The 19,738-nt window shown below is 40.6% G+C and overlaps 1 protein-coding gene across 2 annotated transcripts in view; it reads right to left on the reverse strand.

The window, feature by feature from the left end:
• Positions 1-929: 929 nt before the first annotated feature.
• Positions 930-19,738, reverse strand: part of HOOK3 (hook microtubule tethering protein 3) — an 87,549-nt gene continuing 68,740 nt past the window's right edge. For both annotated transcript variants that reach the window (XM_055416674.2, XM_088832532.1), the window contains exons 17-22: positions 19,128-19,162; positions 17,026-17,108; positions 15,804-15,904; positions 14,509-14,613; positions 13,716-13,787; positions 930-10,563 (exon numbers count right to left, since the gene is read on the reverse strand). In XM_055416674.2, coding sequence (XP_055272649.1) covers positions 10,423-10,563; positions 13,716-13,787; positions 14,509-14,613; positions 15,804-15,904; positions 17,026-17,108; positions 19,128-19,162 — 537 coding nt within the window. In that variant the 3' untranslated portion in view covers positions 930-10,422. The remainder of the gene's footprint in view (positions 10,564-13,715; positions 13,788-14,508; positions 14,614-15,803; positions 15,905-17,025; positions 17,109-19,127; positions 19,163-19,738) is intronic.

Below are 19,738 nucleotides of genomic sequence, written 5' to 3' on the forward strand. Positions count from 1 at the left end.
CATGGGGATTCTCCAGCCAAGAATACTGGAGTGGGTTGCCATGACCTCCTCCAGGGGATCTTCCCAACCCAGGGATGAAACCCAGGTCTCCCACATTGCAGGCGGATTCTTTACTGTCTGAGCCACCAGGGAAGCTCAGGAACACTGGAGTGGGTAGCCTATCCCTTCTCCAGGGGATCTTCCTGACCCAGGAATCGAACCGGGGTCTCCTGCATTGTAGGAGGATTCGTCGCCAGCTGAGCTGCCAGGGAGGCCCTGCTACAATCTACTTAACACTGACCTTGCCACAGTTTAATCATGTTGAGGGTGGACGTGGCGGACAGGGTTGAATTTTAAAGGTCTACAGGCAGGAAAAGGGGCATTTACGGCCTAAATTTTGGTGCTGCTGTTGTATAGTCACTAAGTTGTGTCTGACTCTGCGACTCTGTGGACTGCAGTCATTGCCAGGCTCCTCTGCCCTGGGGTTTCCCAGCCAAGAATACTAGAGTGGGTTGTCACGCCCTCCTCCAGGGGATCTTCCTGAGTCAGAGATGAAGCCCAGGTCTCCTGCTTGGCAGGTGATTTCCTCAACACAGAGCCACCTGGGAAGCCCCATGGCCTAAATATGATGCTTCCAGAATAATATATTGTGAAAGAAGGTAAAATACCTACTGTGGTTCCTGTTGGACCGTCTGTGAAGAGGGGAGAAGCCAGGTTTACCTTTTATCCCTCAGAACTTTGGACAGTCAACTTACGTTATGTACCAGCCTAAATCAAAAGAGAACCCATCCTAGGTACTGGGGAAAAGTTCAAAGAACATTCCTGATTTACAGTAAGTCAGTGGCATAATATTTAAATTGACAGGACACTATGGCAAGTGGATGAATACTATTAAGACAATTATTAAACGTGTTTGTGTCAGGGTTTAAGAGAAGAAAAAATAATTAAGCTGAATTTTTATACAAGTCTTTATTTACAACTTGTTTAACAACTGTACACTTTTTGCAGCCTTGAAAACATTTTTGTACTTGAATGGGAAAATATAGTTTGACCAAATCTTAACTTTATTCTTCATATACATATACATATATTATATGCATACATATAAACATATACATATAATTAATACCATAACAAGTTGGCAGTCATAAAATTAAAATGAATAAGTGACATCAAAAGGAAATACAATATAAGGTTTCAAAAAATTAAAAATCTGTCTTCTGGTGATTTCTTGGACTTCAAGGTTTTGTGATTTTGGTGACAATTTCTTACTGAGGCTCTCTAACAAGTCATTTTCCTCAGAGAAACAGTGCGAAAACTCACGAATCTAACAGAGTCAATGACAGGTACACAGGTGCGACATTGCTTGGATGCATTTATATACGAGGTTGCTAAAACTGCACTGATTCATTTGTGAGGTGAAAAATTTCGTCCTACGTGGGTTTCCTTTTTGGATTACAATGACTCAGAATGAAATTGTGAAATTACAAAATCAATAGTCAACCAGAAATAAGAACATACCTAGCAATACCCTTTTCGCAAAGGCTAAACTGCAATGTGGATAACTACAATGTCAAATATCAAACTAACAATTCATAGACCAATCAGTAATACTTAAGACATGAGTATAAGGCTGTAGAGCTGGGCCTGTAACCAATACAACTCCAACTCCAATGTACTAAAGTGTTTTCCAGCTCATCTGAAAAGTTTAAAAAATACTGTAGGAAAAAAAAAAAAGCCTCTATCCCCAAATCTTTGATAGAATTTGTTAATCGAAATAAGGCAAATTATTGAACTATTAGATATGTTTGAATTTTACCATTCATTACACAACCAAAATTTGGGTGCTATAAATGGTGGGGCAAGTTTCAAAACACAAAATTGCAAAACAAGATTAAACCTGGAAATTACTCTTCTGAGCACAAAGCATTGTGAATTACACGTAATCTGTAAACAGCAAAGTTAGTGACAGCAATGGCATATTAGTGCATCTGAATTTTTAATAACTAAGACTATTAAAAAAACAAAAGACTACTATTAAAAAAAATTAAAAGGCCCCAAATCATTGATTGGCATTTGTGTACAGTCACTTCCTGTATTTATACTAGCATGTTCTTTCTTATTTCAAACATCTTGAAAATTTCCCTTAACTAAGAATAGGAGTCTCTGCAGAATATACGCTTAAATTAGGCCACCAAAAAATAATAAATTCAAATCATGCCATTTACTCATCTGTACTTGAATAAGAATTTCTTTACAGTTGTCTGTAATTTGACACTACTGGATCAAGTCTGCAGCTTGATTAAAAAGACTGAAAAGGCAGAGGAAAGTATCTGACTTCCTGACGGTATAGTTTTCACTAAATACCAAGCTGACTCCAAAGAGTTACAATGAGTCTCTTCTGTTCATTAAAAAATTCAAAGATGTATTTGTATAGATCACTGTAGTCATGCTAAGCGCTTTAGTAATAAGCCAAGGCAATTAATAAATCTTAAAAAAATGTTTCATTAACTAAGTCGCTGGAATAAAATCTGCTTCATACATGAAACTTAACTTGATTCATAATCTAAGTAGTTAAGAGCAAGAAACTAGGAAGAAAATCAAAGAAACTATTTGGATCTTGATATGCCTTTAAGGTAAAAGATGCTCAAATGTGATTTTGGGGGCAGAAATGAAAAACTGTTGGCAAATCTCGTTAGATCTACATAGATGTAAAAGAAACAGAACAGAGATTTAAAAGTAATAGAATAGAGGACTATGATGTCTATCAACTTGTAAATAAATAAGCATTCATCAGTTTCTGCTGGATAAGTGTTAGAAACTATCATCAATTTTAAAAGACTACTTAAAAAAGGGAAGAACCTGAAGATACTGTTATGATTTATGAAGTTATTTAATTATACCACTTAAAAAGTAAAGTGCTAAGAATCTGTTTAAAAAAATATATTGAAAACTAGTTTCAAAGAACGGGGTTTTGAATTTTCAAGGTCTTCAAAAAGGGCTGGTATTAATTTTTATAAAAAAAACACCTTTCTTTAATGATGCCAGAAAAATCTGTAAGTGTATCATAAGTTAACTGAATGCCTTTATTTCATCCTTATTCTCTCTTTGGGCACCAAATGTCAAAAGCGCCTTCTTCAGTGATGGACGTGTTTTGGATCTGCACTGCCTGGTATGGTAACTGCTTTCCACGGGTGGCTTCTGATGAAATGTGGCTGGGGAACTGGGGAACCGGATTCTTAATTTTACTTGAATTTAAATCAGCACATGTGGCTGTGAATTGGCTAGTGGATTGGACAATGCAGGTCTAGAATCTGCTCTTAACTAGATTAGCAAGAAGCCAAAGGATGCTCAAGACATTTTGAAGGTGATTTGTCCATTCATTCTGTCCCCATGTGTGAGTGTGACTGTGTCTTTAATTTTTTTTTTACTCTGGGAGGTTAAAAAGTGGCTCTCCTCTCACAGGTTAGAGTCTAGCCTTCTCTATTTGTGTTTCTGTCTTCCAGGTGACCTGCCTACGCCAAGCACATCAGCAGAACAGAGAGGAACATGCAAGAAAGCACTGCAGAAACTGTTCACGCTCTAAAAGCACTTCTCTCATCTAAACATCAGACAAAACTCTTACGAGAATGTTCCTAACGAGCACATCTCCCTGTTCTTTGGCAGTAATCACTGTGTTAATGTTTATGTAACAGCAAATATTTTAGTATGTTTTGACTATGATTTGAATACAAATATATTCAAGTACAAATGAAAAGAGTCCTGACTCCACAAAACATCTCTGCACAGAAGAAGCTGAAAACTTTGCCATATTTGAACTTAAGAAAATGGCCAAGTTCATAAGGCATATGTTATAGTAGAACTAAGACCCCTTTTGTAGCATCCTGCCATGGTTGGTACCTGCTTTTTCCCATCACCTCACCCCCAGCGTTTTCCCGATTCTTGGACATCACAGCTCCTGGGGTCTGGCTTTCTTCCTCCTGGGTCTGAGTGCGTGCAATGATGAAGAAACAATGAAAGTGAAGGACAGTTTGCCAGTCTGTATTTTAGGAGACAGGTGAATGAAAGCCGAGAAGACTGTTCACTTTTTATTAATGCAACTCCAGGAAACAAGGAGTTTAAAGTGTGTCTGTATAGGAGAGACCTTGGCTTCGTAAGTGTTAACTTCATGAGTCTTATTAACATGACATATAAAAGATCATCAATGACTCACGGCCCCAACCCAGCTTCAGATAGAGTTCTAGACTCAGAACTTCAGATCAGACTTTACACATTTCAGGAAGAGAGCACAGCCCATTTATTTGGGCTGTCTTTTACGGCTTCCTTAGTGAGTCTTCCAAAATAAGGAAAAGAAGCCTGGTGGAAAAGATGTACATGGAAAATGCCACAGAAAGGTAGAAGTTAAATACTTATCTAATGTTAGTAAGTAAAGTGCTGTGAATCTTGCAGCAAAGTATAAATAATACATAAGTGAGTAGAAGTAGTAAATAATATTAATACATTCAACTCTAATAGTGACATCTATAAAATAAACACACTATATATATATTCTACACATATAGAATGTATATACAGTAATCACTGTCCACAGGCTGACAAATTACACCAAGAATAAACACAAGTCCCTTTTATAAGTTTTGCAGTATCAATGCTAATCTAATTATTTTCCTTTGTCAGTTCAGAGATCTCTAAAGCAATGATGACTGCTCAGAAGTCTCCCACATGCATTAAAGCCTCAGCATGCTTTGGTGATTTTCTTTTTCTCACTCTGAGCTTGCTCTTCTCATGAAACTTACTTATCCTTTTAAGCTCTGAGTCGATATAATTTAGGGTATTTGATAGCCCCATCGTCCTTACATTCCGAGGCTACCTATACACCTTCTCTGATGATTTCATCTTCAGACCCTGAACACCTAGTTCAGAGACGGGCAGTCATGTTACCAGGTACACAAAGGCTCTCCCTGAATATACACACATAGGAAGTCTACTCTTGCCTTCATTTTAAACAAGATTTTCTGTGGGGCCACTAGGTATGATTAAGGCAGACAGAAAACTGTGCGGTCTGTAAACCGCACACAGCAGCAGAGCCACGTTACTGCTAGGGAGTTGGTAGTGAGTTTCAGCCACCGTAGGGGTCTCATCCCATCACACCATCCTATCTTCACAGTCTTAAAGATCTATCTTAGACTGAGTAATGGGTTACCAGTTTCAAGACGAAAACTGATGCTTTCCTCTCCACTCACAAACATGTACAGTTAATCTGTGCCCAGTGAGTGCCCACTGAAGGGAAGGATGATTAGAAAATAAATTATTTTTGTCTACTCTTTTTTTTAAACAGAATGACCGTGTAATAAAGTCAGAAGATTTTATATAAACTATTACTTTAGTATTACTATTAAGACCAAGTGAAGGTTGAACGGTGTCAGCACTTCCATCTGCCTGGATGTTTGTTTATAATTAGGTCTTTTCTTCTTCTGATAATTGATCTACTCTCTAGGAATGGATCTGCCTTGGCAGCCTTAGATTACTTTCTCAGAGTTCTGTGCTCATTTACATGTAGCATACAAACTTATCTCATAGGATATTATTGGAAAATGTTAAAAAGCAGAAAAGTATGCAAGAGAGGCATAATTGCTGAAACAGAATTCTTGATAAACATTGACAGGCTGCAATTGCCAGACTCATATACTCGCCATAATTAGGTTCAGGTCTCTTGTTTCTCAAGTAATGTCCCTTCTCTATCAGTTTAAGTGCAGTGTGAAGAATCCAAGTATATTTCAGAATAACATTAAATATAAATTTTAAAGCTTTTATATTTATAAATACATGGGAATCGGGTTGATAAAAGGCTGTTTTAAAACAAATTATTGGTACGTATTTCTCAAGAACATAATCAGTTACTGAAAAGAGATGGAGGTCATCACTCCTGCCCTGTCTTTTACTTTATGAAAAAAAGGAGCAAAATTTTGACACTTCCATGATTCAGGGGAATGGGGAGGGGTAGCTACGTCAGTAGCAAATTACTTTCTGTTTTTTAGGCGTCTCAGAAATAAACATTATTTATTGCACAACTTAAGAACAATAAAATTATGGTGCTTCAGTTGGTCACTAAATCATTTTCAAGTTTTTCAATAAAATGAACGTACACCGATTATTTAAATATGCTTTATAGAAAGTAAAAAACTGGATGACAGACACACAAAGAATAGCCTCCCTCATATAAAAATGTCATGATACAAAATATTCGAATCATTATAGTTACAAAGAATAAGCTCTGAAACTGCTTTCTAAATGTAGTGAAACTGGGCTGTACATCTACTAAAATGAGCTGCCATTTTGACAGCTGGAACTAGAGAAAGAGAGATGATCATTGTAAAAAGGGGGGAAAAATGGAAAAAGCATGCTAAAATAATTTGCAAAGACTCTGACATCCCCTCTTATTTTGTTCCTTCCCTGTGGGGTACCACACAGACGTCACTGCTGAGAAATGCACTCCACAGTTCCACAGCCTTCTCGGCAGAGTCACTTTGTAATTTGAGGATAAAAAGTCAAAATGTGCATCCACAACTTAATGAACAGACAACAAAACTCATGTTGCTGTTTTGCTCTCAGCAAAAAAAGCAAAATGCCAAGCACTGTCCTCTCCCTTTAGGGTCACAGAAGTTCTTATCTAGGTGGCTCTAAACTAACGAGGTTTACACTATCTGGGCTACGAGTGCTTTGTCAGATAAACCTCACGTGTTCCAACTGGGGAAAAGTTCTAAAACTCTGGGAGTCTGAGATCTGGACCACTGGAGATTCAATGCAGGAAGTTAGGATAAGTTAAATAAATAAATTTAGAGTTTTGCTTCAGGACAATTCTTATATTAGGATAAAGATTTTCAAACTTTTAACAGGGTGTTATCTTTAAAAGATGAATGCTTATCTGAGAGCAAGAGACTCCAAAAAATATCTTGTATCATTAGATAGGAATAAATAAAACTGCAACTGAGGAGGAAGTGTGAGTAAAAGAATTCATAAATAAAAATGAATCTCTTCTTCAGCCTAAACCCCGCTTCCCTTCACATCGCTTACTGCTGGTCTGTTTGTAACAGCACAGATTCGCATGCCTTCCTGACACCTGCTGATGGATGTGGGCGGATGCTTCTGAGTGCAAACATTTAGCTCAAGTTTGTGCAGTTGAGCTGTTACTACACAGACAAAGCGGTTAAGACCTCAACAAAACAACAGTTTTTACAATATCATCCTTATTATAATGAATCATCTCACTAGCCCGTTTTATCAAACAGAAATAATTCAATCCTGATGAGTGTTTAGAAAACCGGAGCCTTGGGACTACCCTGGTGGTCCAGTGGTTAAGACTCTCCTGCTTCCAATGCAGGGGACACAGGTTTGATCCCTGGTCAGGAAACTAAGATCCCACATGCCACGTGGTGTGGCCAAAAAAATAAAAGATAAAAAGACAGAAAATGGAGCCTTTATCTTGGGACTTCTTTTTTTTCTTGGTTATTAGGTAATCTAGACAAATACTAAAAAGATATGATGGAGTTTGTATGAGTTCTTTTAAGATATGTACAACTGTATTTTTTATTCTCTTTTAAAGATGGGGTAAACTGTAATACTTGCTGGATTTTTCCCATTACAAACTTGTTAAATACACACCGCAGAATATAAAATTTATGCTTTTGTGGTCTTTAGTTACTAACTTTGTATGTTCTTACCCTGGTTAGAAGGAAAACAGAAAATAATGTTTTTGTTTAGAAGAATTCAGACCTGGGGTGATGCCTTGCCCCACCCTTAACGCAGTAACTCTGTGCTGACTCTATGGTGTGCCAGGACTGGCTCCACTGCCCCAGGGAGCGCAGGCTTCACGGAGCCACTGTGCATGGGCATCTGTCCAGCAGATGCCCAGCTCAACTCCCATCTCCGTAAGGTGCCCAGTGTCTCGCAGCTTGCAGAGAGATCGTGCATTGGCCCAAACCTCCTAGAGATTAATAATCATCACTGAGGAAAGAGAAATTCATAAAATCCTGCCCAAAAGCTGGGCAAAGGAAATAGGGTTCTCACTGGGACAGTGCAGTTTTATTCCTGCTTTTCAAAAAACATCACAGAATGTTTAGAAATAAAATTTCTGCTATGGAATCAAAGCGATATATTAAAACTTAAGGATACTGGAAAGGTAAGTGAAGGTTATGAATGCAAACACCAACATAATGGGATGCTGAAGAAAAATGGGATGGAAAACTTCCTTCCGGAAGCTTGGCACTGTCCCATGTAGAGAAACAAATCTGAGTAGCTGGGTGGGTAGGAGGCCAGAACGGGGCCAGTAAATAGAGAACTAAAACGAAAACTCCTCATCTCGTGGGATAGAATCCCCTAATAAACAGCTCAGGGACCCTGGTTTTGGTCTATCTTATTCTGCAGGGCAGTAATTTCAATTTTACTAAGGTTAGTGTTCATGCCTTATATTGAAACAGTTGGATCCGTTCTCTAATTTGTGAAATAAGGGGATGGGAAGTGGTGGGGGTGGGCCAGGCTGAACCATCTTAGATTTTAATCTTTTATTGTCAAAACATTCTACGTGTTTGGGTCCGCCCAGCCTACGGAAGCCCCAGGATGCACCTACTCACGTGGTTCTGTCCTTTACTACCAAGTCTTCCTGCTTTTTTCTTCCTACCAGGCGGAGCCATTCACACTAAGCTCAGACTTCTGTACTTAATGTAAAAAATTAGCTCAACGCATGGAGTCACTCCTGCATACTTTCTAATGCCTTTCTTCATGTACAGTCTCCGAGGACAAATGAAAACACCTAAAATAATTTTAGGTTCATTTTCTTAAAAAAAAAAAAAAAAGGAAATAAGGATTTAAAATCAGACATCCAAATATAGTTTCTGAAAATTCTTAGGTACATTTAGCTTGATTTAAAGTTACTCATTTATATTTAATATACAAAACTAAATGAGACCTGAACTTCCAAACAGCAAGTACATGAAACAGAATCTTCTCAAACCTATCTAAAAACCAAAACCAAACAAACGATCAACCTAATTTCAGTTAAATTTTTGCTTTTAAAAAATGGGCTGTGGTGCAAGAGAAAGGCTGGAGGGGAATATATTTAATATAATTTGGGGCCAAATATTTAAGCCAATATGGAAAGTGAGCCAGAGACATTTCATGTTCAAATGAATGATATTTTGCATTTATATAGCACCTTACATAGTCAAAGTGCTTCACAATCTCTGTTACTTGCAGCCATTCATCAACGTAAATAAACAGTTTATAATCTGTCAACAAATGTAAGCACTTTGGGGCAACCAAATACCCAAGAGGGAATCTACTCAGCAGCAAATTCTTAGACTCGTCCACAGAATTAAGAAAGAGACCTGTCATAAACGTCACACACAGGAAGTCACTTACTGATCTTAATGACTGATATTAAGGATTAGGAATTCGTGAGAAACAGAAGGGTCTGTATTAAGGAATAAGTGAGACAAATGAGGTGCAAGTCAGCAAGGAAATCACCCCGAAGGTAAGGCTACCTGTGACTCGCAGGTATATAAAAAATAAATCATTCAGACGTGGAGGGTGGTTGAAATTCAGTGTTAGCCCATTGCTAGAATCTGACCCTCAGTTACTGTGATATTCCAAAACAAGAGAAAAAAAAAAAAAAAAGAATGTACTGCCTGATTTTTTTTCTTCTGTAACTTCTCCCCGAATAGCCTAATCAACACATTCACTTCTGCCAGCAAACAACACAGCAGGAAATAATGAAATTCTATTTATGTTTTAAAAATAGTTTCCAAATCTTCAGACAAATTTAATTTCCTATAAAACAATGTGAAAACTCATTTTTTTCCCCCTCTAAATAATTCTATCAGGTGCCTTCGGTGAGAGCTGATTAGCACCTCTGCCGATGTATTTATGTCTTTGCAAAAAGTGCACTTGCCAACCATTTTATATAGTAAATATGTAAGTTATCTGAAGTGCATTTGGAAAACAATTGAAAACACAGATTAATACATCATAAAAAGATTAATTCCCTTTAAACAAAGACATTCTTAGAAAGCATGGTAACACAGAGGCACAATAAAGAATATAAACTGTATATCAATTATTGGCAGAAAATCTAATTGATTACAAAGCCTACACCATTGGGGAAAGGACATTTTCGTACAAAGAAAAGTACTACACTAATATACGACACGTTTAATTGGGCATTTAAAAAATTTTTGGCACATTAAAAGGAACTGAGAGGACTACAAAAGAAAGGACTGAGAAACTAAAACGTTATGGATACAGAAGAAAGTCCTTAAATGAGAGACCACTAAACGGCAACATAAACTAGAGATGAGATACGAGCTGGCTGAATTTCCTGAAACGCCACTGCATGTAACAGAAGTGTGTGTTGGACGCGGGTGTTTTGATCCCAGCGGCGGGACTTGTCTACCTTGCGGTGGCCGGCTGGACGTGGCCCGGGTAAGACCGCCGCGTGCTGGTGGCCTGCCTCTGCCTCGCCAGGAACGACTGCCCCGACCCTGTGCTGGCAAGCCTGTCTTCAGCTGCCTTTTTGTGCAGAGTCATCCCCTACATCACAGGGAAAAGAAGTCATCAGAAAACAGGGGAACGCACTCTCACAGGGGAAAATGATCATGCAGAATTTGTTACGCGGGGTCATAAGGCACGATTTAATTTGCAATTCTCTTTGTTACAGATTAAGGTCTTAGAGACATTTTAGTTCCAACAATTAGGTACAAATCTTCCTGTGGGAAAAATGAAGCCTGAATTTTCTGAATTTACAATAATCCGGACGGTAGATAATAAAAGATGGATCTTTGGAATTACATCACCCACACGAAATCATACACACTTCTCTTTCAGATCAGATGTATAAAGTGATTTTCCAAGGGAGAAAGAGGGCAGTTGATTGGTAGCGGCTGATTCACGTGGGGGTACGGAAATCACAGGGTTCAGGTAGAACAGAAGGCCACACAGCACTTGTTCTTTCCGAAGGTGGAGAGTCACACCAGGTGTAGTACATACCACCACGCTGCTTTTCCTCCCAGGCAGACTTGCGTTCTCAAGTTAAGGGACGCTCCTGACGGCCCCCAACAGAGGGCCCACTGGGCGCAGGGGTCTTTCCTGAGGGCTGGAGAGGAGCCCACCCGCCAGGCCCGGGGCCTCCGAACAGGAGGGAGGCAGGCTGCGGCCCTCTCCAAACTGGGAGGAGCCAACAGTGAGCACTCTGGGCAGACGGGGAAAGACGGCCTCGGTGCTCACTGATTGAGCTGGAGAGAAGGCTGGCCAGAGAAACGGGAGGAGCTGAGGGCGGCCGGCTCCTTTCGCCGGTGACTGCAGACAAGATGATGGGAGCAAGTGGATGCCGGTGACAGGGAGGCGGGAGGACCAGGGCCAGAAGGAGAGGCAGAGAGACGCCCACGGGAGATGGGCAACCAGCATGGAAGACAAGACACACCTCCCATCACCGGTCAGCCCCACGGAAACACGGGTCCTGGCTCAGCGTTTTAGGCAGACCCAACATCCTCCGTTTTCCCAAAGAGAAAAACCAGGATGTGCTGTTCACTCAGTTTGAAACCAAACCATTTAAGGATCTGAAGAAAATTGACAAGTGTCTACTGGTAATATTTAACCGACTGATTTACCTACATATATTAACAACTATACTTTATTTAAAATATACTTTTTTTAAACTTTCATAATCGAAGCAACTTATTCAACTTCTTGACACAAGGTTTAAGATCTCAGGATCCACGACAAGATCATTCTCTGAGATACTTAATACCTTTCACCAGGTACTAAGCTGCTCATCACCTTCACTTCCGTTTCAGATGTCTGAGATGCAGAACTTTCTGAATGTATATATGAAGCTTCTGTTGATGTTGCTTTAATCATTTAGTTACGTCCTACTCTTTGTGACCCCATGGACTGTAGCCCACCAGGCTCCTCTGTCCACGGAATTCTCTAGGCAAGAATACTAGAGTGGGTTGCCATTTCCTTCTCCCGGGGAACGTCCCAGCCCAGGGAGGACTGAACCCATGTCTCCTGTGGCAGGTGGATTCTTTACCACTGAGACACCGGTGAAGCCCTATGAAGTTTTTCCAGCTATCTTAACTGAACACAACTTGTGAGATCGTACTGGGAGATATTCCTTCATTCTCTGTGGAGCTGAAAACTATCAACAGGATTCTTCTTTAACACTGTATCACGGAGTAAAACAGTTTGGTTCCATAATATGTGAAATCATAAAAATCGATCAGCTATATGAAATCACTAGTAAGGACTGAGGGACAGAGCTTGAAGGCTGCTCCTAACTAACCCTGACGGAGGATAAAGACGAAACAGAACGGGTGAAGTCAGGACCCGTTCCCAGAGACCGCCCTTAAATACAGTTTTTTTCTTATTTTACATTTTATTTTCAATTAATCTATATTAACAGTAGTGGTACCATAAACCCAGTAAGATTTTCCCTTTTCTTTTTTAAAATTGTGATAAAATCTTAAATATGTAGCTTTAACCAAGGCAAATAAATATAAATGTGGACATGGCATAAAATTGTGTGAATTTCTGACAAAAGCTCAGATCACACTATTAGCAGACCTGGGACACTAACCTTTAACACACAGTACCAGCTGTAACTGTAAAATGGTATAATTTACAATTGTAAAATGGTATTGCGTCACGAACACAACTACAGGGTCAAATGGGTATGGGGAAAGGAATCTGTCTCAGGCAAATAAACTCACTTCTTGAAAAGGCAAAAGCGGTCATGTTGGGAAGAAGAACAAAGAAGAGAAAGAAAGGCTTCCCTGGTTGGCTCGGTGGTAAAGAATCCGCCTGTCAATGAAGGAGACACGGGCTCGACCCCTGGTCCAGGGAGATCCCACACGCTGCAGGGCAACTCAGCTCGTGTGCCACAACTGCTGAGTCTGTGCTCCAGAGCCCGGCAACTGCAACTACCAAGCCCACGGGCCCTAGAGTCTGTGCTCCCAACAAGAGACGCCGCCACAGTAAGAAGCCTGGCACCCCAACCAGAGAGTACCCCCACCGCCCGCAACGCAGCTAGAGAAAAGTCCACACCGCAACAAAGACCCAACGCAGCCCAAAAGGAGAGAAATAAATAAAGCTATTAAAAAGAAGACGAAAAGGTCTAGGAAAAAAAATACTGAAAAAAAGTACAGCATTCTTCAAAATCCATAGCTCTTCGTATCTGGAAAAATCTTACTGAAAGTCAAAATGCTGGTGAGCATTTATTTTCCCCTGCCATACGTACATCTTTTGTGTATTGGAAAATTCAATTTCAAAACCTGCATTTGTTCAGGGTCCCACACTGAACATTTACTAAACCCTGTGAGACAATTAAACTATCTCTGTTATAAGAACCACTCCTGCAAAGGCAGTGAAATATTCCCAACAAAAAAACCCTCCTCCATCTGTGTTTAGATACGACTGAAGTCACTGTGCCCAAGGACAAATGGTTCTGAGAGACGGAAATTTTTCCATCCTTCAGGACAGTGCCCACAGTGTTCTAACCCCGTTTATGGTGGTTCTCGTATCTGCTCTTCGGCCCTAAGATCTGCATTAGGATTTTGTTAGTATGTGTTAGGGCGGCAATTACTTTTCGATTCATTCGGTAGAATGACTTCTACACTAAAGGCAGTATAACAAATTATACATATTCACTGAACTTTGCAAAGTGTTTTGATGTGTTATTTTCTTACCATGTTGTACCAGGCACTGACAATATATTTCTCTTCCATCTCCCTTTGACTCTTTGTTTTCTCATATTCTTTCTAAAAAGCAAGCACATGTAAGCATGTAAACATGAAAAAACACTCAACATTAGTAAAAGTCTAATTCATGCCCATCTAAATTCATGGGCACGACTGTACAGTTGGCCCTCTATATCCACAGGTTCCACATCCACAGAGTCAACCCACTCCAGACCCAAAACAGTGAACACAGGGCTTCCCAGGTGGCTCAGTGGTAAAGAACCCTCCTGCTAATGCGAGAGACATGGGTTCCATCCCTCGGTCGGGAATATCCCCTGGAGAAGGAAATGGCAACCCACTCCAGTGTTCTTGCCTGAGAGATTCCATGGACAGAGAAGCCTAGGGGGCTACAATCCATGAGGTCAGGGGGTCACAAAGAGTTGGACACAACTTAGCGACTAAACAATGACAAAAACAAACAAAAAGCAATATATTCCAAAATAGAAAAAAAGCAAACAAAAAAATCCATAGCATTTACAGTGCATTAGGTATTACATTGCAGGCAGATTCATTACCACCTGAGCAGCCAGCAAAGACCTTGCGTAACTAATCTGGAGATGGTTTAGGGCACATGGCTGATGTTCAGAGACTGTACGCAGATAACCACATTCACTACTGTCTACAAGGGACTTATGCATCCACAGATTTTGGTAACTGGGCCCTGTAGACACGGAGACTGTAATGTGGCAAGGCTTCTAGAATCAAAAATAAAAAAAGCAAATGCCTTATCATAGTAAACTACCTCCAATGAATGGAACTGCCGGTCCCGTTCCTGGAGCTGATTTTTAAGAGCTTGTATTTCTGGTGCTGCTCCTTGATTTTGTTTAGGATCCAAAGTACGGATAACCTGCAAAAAGGAATAAAAGAAAAAAATTTAAGTCTCAAATCTACAGCGTGTAACATCTACGGCAGCAGTTATTTAAAAAAAAGAAAAAGAAGAAAAAAGATAAACCTTATGAGAGTCCAAAGCTATCTCATGAGGATACTTTAAAATTTGAGTGTATGAAATGATGTTCCGTTGTTACAACTTTTAATTATAGAAAAATTTAAAATTAAGTGAAAGAGTCCATTATAAGAAGTAATTGTGGCTTAAAATTCATCAATCACAGTACAGTGGACATGACTGACGGCAGTCTTTCCTTTCTGGTCCTCTGGCTTGACTCAGGGGTCTCTGCCTCTGACCAGATGTCTGAGCAGGGAACCGGTCTCAATGTCCACATGCCTGTCACTGTGACCGTCTCCTCTGCTAGAGGCTGGGGTTTAGACTCGGGCAGGGGACACAAGTCTAGCTGGGACACCCGTGGGCTTCTGGGAAGGGTCTTTTTGGCCCAACAGTTTTACTGTCAAAACCAGTCAAGCCTGCAGAAAAATGATCAAGTCTACAGAAAACTCGAAAGAGCAGAACAGTGAAACCGCATTTCCTTTAATACAGACTTCTTAGGCTCCCCCCTCCACTCCAATGCCTATTTCTACTTTTCATAACATGGATTTTCATCCCAAAGTCTGGATTTATCTGATGACTTTCTAAAGGTAATTTATTTAACAGGTTCCAATAACCTCATTCTCTCTGGGAACTGCCAGCTAGGCCCAGAAGCCAGTTTAGATTCAGGCTGACCACAGCTGAGGCTCTTCGGAAGGCAGAGGTTGGTCCTCCCAGGGCACGCAGCTAATCTTTTTGTTTTGGCCACACAGTGTGGCATGTGGGATCTTAGTTCCCTGACCAGGGATCGAACCCAGGCTCCCTGGCCTTGGAAGTGTGGAGTTTTAACGACTGGACCACCAGGGAAGTTGCTCACGCAGCTAACTTGAACTATCAGGCGAGGTGAGGACTGTCCCTCCTCTCCTACACGGAAAGGTGCTTTCCTCTTGATAATGAGAAGTAGCCCAGCGGTGGGGCACTGTTTCGGTCACTGCCTCCTGCTCAGGCACTTCTGGTCCGGTCTCCTCGTGGTCTGAGAGGTCATGGTTCAGGCGTGTATCATGAGATGTCAGTGAACCACGATCGGAAAGCTGTGAGACCCGCAGACTCACACTTACACTTTTGGCTTTCTCTAGGTATTTCTTATACCGTTCTTCCATTTGCTTCATCTCCTCTTCTTTCTTCCGTAAAGCTTCTTGTAATTCTTCAATTTTTAAGGCTATTGATGAGACAGTAGATCGTAACAACTTTAAAAATACTTCAACTGACAAAACAGTAAATAGTTCACAGCTTTGAGGGATTGGTCTATTCTTATATATAATTTTATTTTTAAAAATTCACAATCTTTTTTTAACAGAAAGCTTTTTCTTAGAAATAAAAATTACACTATGGATGTATACAAATTATAAAACACATTCACTGAAGGCTAAAGGGATAACAAAATGTGGTCTATGCATACAAATAGCTGAATATTATTCAGCTTCAATCTACAGCATGGAGGCATTATACCAAGTGAAAATGAAAGCCATTATGTGAAGTGAAATAAGCCAGACAAAAAAGGACGAATATTGTATGATTCCACTTATACGAGTTGTATACAAGAGTCAAGTGCAAGGGACCGGAAGCACACTGGAGGTGACCAGGGGCTGGGAAGAGAGGAGGCGTGGAGTGGGTGTTTAATTAGTAGAGTTTCAGTTTAGGCAGATGAAAAAGTTCGGGAGACAGACAGTGGCTGTATGACACTGCAAATGTACTTAACATGTCACTTAACTGGATACTTAAAAATGGTTAAAATGGTCATTTTTATGTTATGTATATTTCACAACAAGAAAAAAGGAAAAGTCTGTATTGCTCCCACCTCCACACAAAAGAATCGATACAGTCAGGTTACCTACATGTGCAAATATCAACAAAAGTAAAAAAAGTCTGGCTGACATACTGCAACTGCACTACGAAAATAATTTCATAAAATATACATAAGCATTCATAGTTAAGGAAAAATCAGAATGGAATTAGAAATCTAAGCACTATTGTATAGATGACCATACACATACACACATATATTTCATAAAATATACATTAGCATTCATAGTTAAGGAAAAATCAGAATGGAATTAGAAATCTAAGCACTATTGTATAGATGACCACACACACACACACACACACACACACACACACACACATACACTTTCTGTGCTGTCTGTGAACAGGGCACATTCCTTAATGGCTAGAAAATATAACAGGGCCTCTTTCTAAAAGAATAAAATTTTACACAAACTCATTATCATGAGGGTAATGCATGGCTAACCAACTGAAAACTGATCATCAGGAAAAACTCACAGCTGTTGTTAAATCTTGGCTCAAGATCTTCGATGATGGCCCTCTTCTTCTGCAGCTCATTATTGGCTTCATGCAGCTTCTCTCTGGAACAAAATATGTAACTGTGTCACCTACTACCATTTTGCGTTTTCTTCACTTGAAAGATGTAAGTTCTTTATTCTTAGGATACAGCAGCATATAGCACATAAATGCTATGAAACAGAGATGCAAAGACTTAACCAACATAAACATATTAATATTTTCTAAACGACTAAAACATAGAGACAAAAATCTCAAGAGTCTGAGACGGCAGCCATTCTTTCATATAAACCTGCAGCCCGGTGGCCAAATTCAGCCCGTGGCCCGCTTCTGTGTAGAAACCCTTCAGGACTTGGAGCCTGGGTTTACATACTGTCCGCGGTTGCTCTCCAATCAGAACTCGGTGGTTGTGACACAGACTATGGTTTGTAAAACCTAAAGCCACTGCTTTCTGTTCCTTATAGAAAACATTTCTGACTCCTGATCCAGAGGGTCGCAGAGTCCTATCTGGGACCGTACATACTACTGTCAAGACTGCTGTTTTTCGCCTTGCAGCTTGTGCTAATTTGTCATGGGAGCTACGGGGAACTGATACAGGTCTCCTCCTCACTAATAAGGTGTTTTCGATGAAGATTTTTACCATGTAAATGACTGAACACAGAACCATGGTCAGACAGTAGTTTTATGAAACAACAGGTGTTCTATTTTCTGCAACAAAAGGGGTGGGAAATGACAAAAGGACAGACTTCAGCATGAAATTCTCACTGCAGGTAACCTCCCAGTGGCTGGAGGTGCTGTTCTAGAAGTTTAAGCACCTACGCAGTGTTAGACCTGTCACCACGTGTCAGTGGCTCGGAGCACACGCTTTTCCCACATTAAAGAAGAATCTGGATAGCATGCAGCAAGCTGCCAGACAGGAGAATTCTTTCTAATCCCTGCAGGACAAGTCAAGTGAGCTCTGTGGTACCCAGGGTGTCTGGTTCACCACAGCCCACTAATGGAACACTCCACCAGGCTGGCAACCCGTGGCCACCCACACTCAATGTCTATAAGGACAGAGTTCGGCCAGGGTACAACAGACAGAAGGACTAAAGTTGATACGAAGTGTGAGAGAAATCACAACACACGCCTAACATCGTCAACCTCTGATAAAGAGGGGCAAACACTTCTTCATCAGAAAACAAATGCTGTATTTTAAAATGGAATCTTCTAGATTAAAAAGTCGTGTTTGGGTATGCTTGCAATGCAAGGAAGTGTTTGAAAAGTTGCTACTGTGACAAGCTTAATGATACTTTAAAAACGTTTATATAAAAAGGAAGGTTCAGCTGGTCACAGGCTCCAGAGCTGGCAGAGTGCAGCCTGGGGGCCAAATTCAGCCTGTGGCCAGTTTCAGGGTAGAAAGCTTTGGGGACATGGTCAGAACACTGGTTTACATACTATCCATGGCTGCCTTCAAACCACAGCTAAGTGGCTGTGGCATAGACCGTGATCTGCAGTACCTGAAGCAACTACTCTCTGTTCTTACAGAAAACATTTCTGCCTCCTGATTCGGAGGGTCACACAGTCCTACCTGGGACTGTAAATACTACTGTGAAGATGGAAAACTCGGGAAGCTCACATGAGAACACAGTTCTAATGCAGCAATTGGTTTGATTCCAGGACCTTGGGTGCAGATGACCCTTAAGACCAGGAGACCCCCAACCCCGGGGCCACAGGATGGCACGCTTCCGTGGCTGGTTAGGGACCAGGTGGCACAGCAGGAGGTGAGCAGCCAGTGAGGACTGAACTTTCATCTGTATCCGCTCCCTGCTGCTCGCATTCACACCTGAGCTCGGCCTTCCGTCAGATCAGCAGGAGCATTGATAAATGTCACGTGCTTGAACCATCCCAAAGCCATCTCCCCCTCTCCCTGTCCATGGAAAAACTGTCTTCCATGAAAACTAGTCACTATGAACGTGTCTCAGGATCGTCTCTGCCTTGAGGGCCACCCGGGCCCCTGCCTAGATGCTCTGTAACCACCAACACAAAACACTTCTGCTTCTCTGGACAACCTGACCATGGGCCGCAACAGCTTTTATACTCACAGATGCTCTTCAAGTTTCTTCTTTAGAAGAACTGACTGAAAATGGAAAATAGAAAATAGCTTATTACTTGACATTTTAATGAATACATTAACTACTTTTTTTAAAAAAATTAAGAGCACTTGTTAAGGGTAGCAAGTAACTCTGAGCAAGCCCTCAGGAAGTTCTCTGGTCAAAGTCTGAAAATGCATGATGTACCCAAGTCTGTTTCTCTCTGATAAGGGAGATAACAGCTCATAAGTGATAGTAATCAGTATAAAAACCCCCAAAAACTGCATATCTTAAATTCTCCATTTATAGCCAGGGAAATGAATTAAAAAGTCCTTCAGGTACAGACCTAATATTCCTGGACACAATAGGCAGGTAAAGTCTAATAATAGCAATAGACTTTCCCAAAGACTTTTTGGGATTCCCTGGTGACTCAGACAGTAAAGAATCTGCCTGCAAAGCAGGAGAACCAGGTTTGATCCCTGGGTTGGGAAGATCTCCTGGAGGAGGAAATGGCAATGCACTCCAGTATTCCTGCCTGGGAAAATCCCATGGACAGAGGATCCTGGTAGGCTCTAGTCCATGCAGTCACAGAGTCGGACACAACCGAGTGACTAATACATACA

This window comes from Moschus berezovskii, chromosome 26, assembly GCF_049115385.1.
Source record: "Moschus berezovskii isolate FMDL1 chromosome 26, NW_MosBer_1.0, whole genome shotgun sequence".
NCBI lineage: Eukaryota > Metazoa > Chordata > Mammalia > Artiodactyla > Moschidae > Moschus > Moschus berezovskii.